At 30.6% G+C, this 8,024-nt stretch overlaps 1 protein-coding gene across 1 annotated transcript; it reads left to right on the top strand.

The window, feature by feature from the left end:
- The first annotated feature begins 5,136 nt into the window (after positions 1 to 5,136).
- Positions 5,137 to 8,024, top strand: LOC123196599 (protein SOSEKI 1-like). The gene is made up of 7 exons (XM_044610654.1): positions 5,137 to 5,154; positions 5,990 to 6,090; positions 6,664 to 6,821; positions 6,922 to 7,000; positions 7,098 to 7,213; positions 7,305 to 7,855; positions 8,013 to 8,024. The coding sequence occupies exons 1-7, from the start codon at positions 5,137 to 5,139 to the stop codon at positions 8,022 to 8,024; spliced, it is 1,035 nt and encodes a 344-aa protein (XP_044466589.1).

Here is an 8,024-nt window from a genome sequence, read left to right as displayed (position 1 = left end):
TGTTACGCAAGTCCTGACAGCACCATTATCAATTGTCGCAGTAGAACAAACTTTTAGTCAAGGGAGTAATATATTGGATAAGAGGCAATCAAGTTTGACTCTCGAATCCATTGAGGCCCAAGTATGCGTGGATGATTGGACAAGAGCCGAATTATGTCAACAAGAAATAAAAGTGGACTTCAATGAAGAATCGCTTGATTTAACTACGGATTGTTTGATGACGGGAAATAATAGTCAAGATAGTGGAGGTGAATGATAAGATAAAAGGGTATTGCTAGCTATTAGATATGCAAAGGTAAAAGAATTACATAGACTTTGATTATTCTAAACCCCAAGAAGATACGTAGGAAGCTTAATTGAAAAATTAAGTCCAAACGTTTCTTTTAATTTTCAATTATTGTAATTAATAATTTAAAAATTAAATCAAGATCATGTATTAAAATTAATGGTTCAATATCGGTTTCAAACCGAAACCATCGATTCTGAACCAGGGTCATAAATCAGAATCATCGATTTTGAACCGATTATGAACCGTCCTATTATGGTTTCGGTTCAGGGTCTTTATTTTTTTGAACTGTGAACTGACAGTTTTAAACCGAAACCGTCAGTTTATGAGCCATGGCCAGGACTAGGTGGAGGGGCGTAGCAATGCAGTATAAATACTCCCTCCATTGCATATTGTACATAACATTTCGTAATAGATTTTTACACTCCCTTGACTTGCTCTGATACTTCTTCCGTCTTGATACTTACCATACTCTTTTTAATAATATTTACAACATACTATCAATATGGTCTCTTCAGGGATTTTTTAATACCATTATTATTAATTATCTTGTTTAATTTTTTATTTTTCCGTTTGCAAAATCAAATAATGGGTATTGTCATATATTTGCGAAAGCTAATTGCGGTTATATGTTTACATTTATGTTATTATTATTATTCTATTTAATTTTTATTTTCTCGTTTGCAAAACCAAGTAATAGTCATCATCGCCGATTTATAAAAACAAATTGTGATTATTTATATTTATTCTCCCATTTGAGAAAACAAACAATAGTCATCATCGCCAATTTGCAAAAGTAAATTGCGGTTATTTATATTTATTCTACTGTTTACAAAAACAAATAATGATAATCATTGTTGATTTGTAAAAGTAAATAGTAGGTATTTATAGTTATGTTATTTTTTTAATTGTTTCTCCTGTATAATCGTAACTTATAATTATATTCTATTGACAATCCAAAATTTACAAATCATGAGTATGAACTCAAAGTATTAAATATCATTAAAATATTTATTTGTACTATAGTAATTATATCCGGTCTGTAGTATAAAGTTTACAAAATTGTAAAAATATATATTTATATGTATAGGCTCGAAGTCCTAAATTTCATCAAAATATTTATTTGGTTTGTATCTGTTGCATGGGCAAACATTTGGTAGATCTATATTAAACATCTATAAAAATAAAATTGAATTTGTTGATGATTTAAATCCTATCAATATAATAAATATTGATGTTTCAAGACTTCTTTCAAGAACAAGAATATAGGTCACTTGACTAATGACGTGAATGCCAAAATTTTCATAATTATAATTCATCATATATCCTTATTTTAGAGTCTTGAATATTATTTTATATTTTATGATTATATTTTTCTTCCTTTCACTATTTTGTATATGTTAGACTAACATAATTTTTAAAATAAAAGGATATAAACTACAAAATTGAAGCATTGACTTTAAAAGCTAATGATGGAGACATATGTTTGGTGGATAGTGTAACCGTGCACACAATTTTTAAGAAAAAGAAAATTTTCTCAACTTTAGCATTATTTAAAGCTAAAGTAAATACTATTCAAGGTCAATAAACTTGATTGAGGCTTCAAAAGAGCCATAATTTTGTTGAAAAATTGGACTAAATTAAACATCAATGATACATTATATTTAAGTAACTCTAGAATAAATCTACTTAATTTTAAAAATATAAAAAATAATGGTTATTATATTGAAACTATAAAAAAGTTATGTATTATAAAAATTGTCAATTTTATCATCTGAATTATATTATACAATCATAAAAACAATTGAAATTTACGTTGTATCAAATTAGAAGTTCTTTGATCAAAAAATTTTTATACTTTGGTATGACTATCTAGGTTACCTAAGATATATAATGATACATAAGACTATTGAAAATTCACATGAACAAACACAAAATAATCACAAGATTTTATTGTTCAGTGAAAAATTTTACACACCAAAAAATATCAAGTTAATTATTTAAATATTCGTTGTGGACTTACCTATCTGTCTTTATAATTAATTAACCAAAAACATATATTTCAGTTAACCTTTATTGATTAACAATTCGGATATGATCTCAAATTTAATTAAACAATAGCATTAAGAATTAGAAATACCAACGAAACAACACAAGTGTACGACATTGTATTAATCTAAATGAATATTTTCCCTAAGAATTAAGTTTTTGACGTAGTAAAAAATAAATCTCAGTTGCCACTTCGATTAGATGGATTGAACAATTACGAATTCAGCATTCAAACTACTAGTAGATCGTATTAATCAATAAACTAGTAGTGCGCCTTAACAATCAATTAATACAATCATAATAAATAATCCAAGAAAATAATCAATACTTAAATAATTAAAACATGTATTAAAGAACAAAAATTAATCTCACAAATCTTATAGTTCCATAGTTTCAGATCCTTTTAACCAAGAGAAAAGAATTTAGCCATTGTAAACCATCCCAAGCCAGCCAAAATTCCAGAAAAACATTCTTTCCATTCCAATAATGATTTGGTCCAGCAAAATAAAATATATCTTCCCCAAAAAGAAAGGAAAAGATATACATCCTTCCTTACCTATCTAAAATAATCTCTTTTTCAAGTTAATAATCACCCATTTTCTAAGAAGCAAATCTTGACTTTTGTGAAATATCTTAGCTAATCTGGACGTCTAGATTTAAATTTTGAATTCTTCTTTCGTCATTCCACGTGCTCACGCGTAGTCAGCATTACAAATTTCGTTAACTAGTAAGTCTGCTCCAATTTTAGTTTTCTTGGCCCAAACTTAGCTCAAAAAATATTCAAAGCTTTCTAAGTGCAAAAAGATAAATAATTCTATTAGATTGAATTAAATTTTCACACAACATAAGGGAATTAGAAATTAAAATAACGGCTATTAACATCGCCATCAATCGCATGTTCACAAGGCAAATAAGTAGTCAAACCATCTCTCTCCAAAGTTAGAGTTGAATCCTCATCATTCTTACAATGGATTCAAGGGGATATATGTAGACCTATTTATTCATCAAGTGGGTCATTTCATTATTTTATAGTCTTAACTGATACATCTGTATGATAGGCTCATGTTGTTTATTGTCAACTCGAAATATTGTCTTTACTAAACTATTAACTCATTATAAGTTGAAGGCTCATTTTCCAAATGACCCAATCAAATCAATACGACTAAATAATGTTGGTAAATTTATATCCTAGATATTTTATGACTATTGCATGTCTATGGGGATTGATGTTGAACATTTTGTTCCACATGTCTACACTCAAAATAGATTAGTTAAGTCTTTTATCAAACGATTCTAGGTAATTGTATGTATTTTATTATTAAGAACTTAATTACTAACTTTTATATAGGACATACTATATTACATGTTGTAACATTAATTTGCTTGTGATTGTCTTCGTATCATCAATATTCTAATTGGTGCGTTGACAACTAATATGTGTGATCTTGTCACTTTTGTTGGTTACTAACCTAATATATCTCACTTGATAATATTTGGTTCTATTGTATATGTCTTTATTGCGTCTCCTTAATGCACAAAAATAAGGTCCCAACATAATTTAAGAATTTATATTAGATATAATTTACCATCCATTATCAGATATCTTGAATTTTTAACAAGTGATCATTTTATTGTATGCTTTACAAATTGTCACTTTAACGAGACAATATTCCCACCTTTACTATAGAAGCTAATTTTATCTAAATTGCTTCTTCTCATTTAGGCAAACACCTAAAGACTTTCAACTCGTTGAATATGAATAAGTATTTGTTTAAAAAAATGAGAAAAATGAGAAAAATGAGAAAAATGAGATTGTTAGATATAAAACAAGGCTTGTAGCTCAAAGGCTTTTCCCAAAAGCCATATATAGACTTTGATGAAATATATGCTTCTATGATAAATATAATTATATTCAGGTATTTGATTAGCTTAACAGTCTCTGAAAAATTAAATATGCTTATAATAGACGTAATTACTACTTATTTGTATGAAAATTTGGATACTAAAATCTATATGAAACTCCCTAAAAGATTTAAATTATTGAAGTAATAAAGGTCAATTCACGAGATATGTACTTAATCAAATTACAAAGATCATTGTACGGATTAAAATAATCTAGAAAAATGTGGTATAATTGTCTCAATGAATATTTGATAAAAAAAGGTTATGTAAATGATTGTATATGATTATGTATCTTTATAAAAATGTGAGAATCGAAATTTGTCATTATAGCAGTGTATGTTAATGATATGAATTTAATTAATATTCTTGAAGAGCTCAATAATACTGTTGAATACTTGAAAAGGAATTTGAAATAAAAGAATTGCGGAAAACAAAATATTTTCTCCCCCTGTAGATTGAACACAACTCAAAAAGAATACTTATTTATCGTTAACCATCTCCATACATTTACACCAACATAATTAACTGCGACAGGCTAACTAGCCATTACGAATATAATTAAGGCCGGAAGACTTATTCCCACCCAACGTATAATGAAATCTCAAACTCTTATCTTTTAACTTTAAAAAATTCAAACACTCATTTATAAGCAAATTTATGTTAAAACCGTCATTTACTAAAAAATTTAAAATTTTATCATATTTTCCTCTCAAGTTTAGACATCTCACAATTTCCCTCTAATCTAAAGTTTGAAAACTAACAAATACCCCCTAGGATTTGTTCTCCTTCTCTCTGATGTTGATTTGTCGTCTTCAACCATCGGTCATCTTTCCTCTCACCTTATCTCTCCCTCTGGTCACTCTCCTTTCCCTTTCCAACTGTCTTCATCTCGATCAAAGATGGCTGCAGAGGGAAGGGTGAGTGATCGAAGGGATAGATAAGGCTAGAAGGAGCACAACCGATGATCAGAGACAATGAATTGATACCAAAGAGAAGAGGAAAAAAACCCTAGGGGTATTTGTCAGTTTTCAAACTTTGGGTTGGAGGAAAATTGTAAGTTTCTAGAGAGAAAAATGTGATAAAACTTAAATTTTTAAAAATTTTTAGTAAATAACGATTATACCTTTAATTCTAACTGAAAATTTTAATATAAATATGATTATAGGTGGGTATTTGAGCATTTGAAAATTGGAGTGTGAGATTTCAAACTTTTGGCCTATAATTAATTATCTGTAAACGACAATAGAAGATTCATGCCTTCTTAATTTAAATGGTTGTATTATTCGATATATCCATTGAACTATGAAGCTCAAACGGCATGCTTCATTATAAATACTATATGTATATGACCTTCCAATTTATCATTCAACAACATTTTATTAGTAAGATTCATCAATAACCCATCCAATCCCACATTCAAAGCTACATGTCAAAAACAGATATGTATTATTTGTAAGCCAAATACATCATTAACGCCAATTTTACTGCAATGCAGGCCAACCTGAGCATTTTATCTTATAAACGACAACAGAAGCTTCATATATACCTTCTATGCTCAAATATAATAATAATAATAAACCCATATTCAATTTGAAACGCCACGCAATTTCCATCAAAACTAATCTCATTGTCAAACATTCTGCCATCAACCCATATACAAATATTAATTGTTCAATCGACCGAGACACTTTAATGTGCTTTAAGCTTCTCTTTACTCAGCACTGAGGTTATCTTCTTCTTTTGTTTCTTAAGTTGAGGGAGCTAGCACAGTTTAACATGAATTCAAAAGATCCAGCGCTTGCTGCAAAGAAATTAATCGACCAAAGAGCACTTGGCACTGCCGCGATGAACAGGTAAAAATTACTTAACCATAATATGTTGAAAATGGGTTCAACTGTGTTAGCAATATAATAGGATGACCATTTCAAACAGGGAAAAAAAGGTAGCTAGATAGTCCCTTATGGGAAACTTCTTTTTGGTCAAAAGCTGCTACGTTATATTTGTTAAATCGCGGGAAATCAGATAAAGCTCCCGGGTGGCAATTTTCCTCTATATAGATATGCTTCTTGCTGCATGTTCAATTATACTGTTACTATCCATGCCTATCTCTCTCTTCTCTATGATGTAAAAAGAAATATAAAAGGTAAAAGCACAAGACAGTGCCATCTCGAGTTTCTGTAAGCAAGTTTCTTTCTGTTAATATTTAATTTACACACTTATGTTTGTTTTGCTCAGAAGTCAGGCCTGCACATAAGTGTAAAATCCAAAACATTATAGAGAAATAGGCCGGCTGGGGGATAATTAAAGATCTATCGTAGTTTCCAATGCCAATATTTTATTATGTCATTTCAGTTTAATATTATCCTGACAATTGTATATTGCTGCCTGGTGAGGACTTGTTATTATTTTGGGCATGCTTGTAACAGGCGAAGAAAAAGAATGGAATGTAGTACTGGTGCAGGAAAAGGCAATGGTGAAGTCAGACGAATTCATATTGTTTACTTCCTGAGTCGTGGGGGTCGCATTGAACAGCCCCATCTCATTCGCGTTCAGCATCTCACTCGAAATGGGGTTTACCTGCGAGGTATATATATATATGTTAATTATTATTTTCCTGTGTTAATTGTTTGATTGTTTTGTGCCCTTCTGATGATCTTGGCTTTTCCATTTTCATAATCAAAAAGATATCAAAAGTTGGTTTGCTGATATGCGAGGTAAAGATATGCCAGAGGCCTTTGCTTGGTCCTACAAGAGGTTTCAACTGTACTCTTTACTAACTGATTTTGATTATTCTGCTAGTTAAAATGGCTTGTATGTAAGTTAATGTGATAATTTCTGTAAATGGGTATAAAATATGCAGAAGATACAAGAGTGGCTATGTCTGGCAAGACTTAATGGATGATGATCTAATTACCCCGATCTCTGACAATGAATATGTTCTTAAGGGCTCTGAAACTATCCCCTCTTCACCATTTGGTAATCTATTATTTTCATGGTTTTTCCGTTTTACAAATTAAAAATCAAGTCAAACATAATGTTAATATTTCGATATATTCAACTGAAACAGATCCTTGTGCTTATATTGAAAGGAGAAGCTGTTCCATCTTCAGAAATAACGATCAAAATAAACCTTCACCGAATAAAGAAGAAATTCCAGGATACGCAGAAGATTCTGTAGTGCTCGATTCCCCTACCAAGACCTCTTCCGTATTTTACCAGGATTTGCCTCTCTTGGGTTCAGAGAGGTCGACTTTGACGGACGATTCATCACTAAAGATAAATGAAGAAGACAAAATCAAAGAAAGAGAAACTTGCGAAAATGATTCTTCTTTTTATACCGCTCTGTTGAACCAGAAGCAGACAACGAACACGACGGCAAATAACACCAGCAACAACGACGAAGAAAAGATGGGTAAGCAAGGTTCATTATTCTCATCTTCTAGGCCATCCTTTGCAAAGAGCAAGAGCTACTCAAACGGGGCTTCCAGTATGTTCCGCAATTGGATTAAATGCGGTGCCGTAGAAACAAAAGACTCTGTTTTAGTCTCTGTTAACCGGGCTGATAAAGCTTGTTCAACAAAGTCTACCAACGCCACCCATCCCGATAAAATGGCTGCAGTGATTTGTCAAGGAGAAAAATATGGAGGGTCTGCCAGGATTTTTGGTACTCCATGGAATAATCAACAATACAGTCATCGGTACATCGAATTAAATAGAATCACTTTCAATATCTGTTTTATGTACGTATGTATGTATTCTAATAATTTTTGTACAGGAGGAGCTTTGA

The sequence above is a fragment of the Mangifera indica genome, chromosome 14 (genome assembly GCF_011075055.1).
Source record: "Mangifera indica cultivar Alphonso chromosome 14, CATAS_Mindica_2.1, whole genome shotgun sequence".
Lineage (NCBI taxonomy): Eukaryota > Viridiplantae > Streptophyta > Magnoliopsida > Sapindales > Anacardiaceae > Mangifera > Mangifera indica.
Note: the sequence above shows the minus strand (reverse complement) of the source record. Positions and strands in the feature narration are given on the sequence as shown.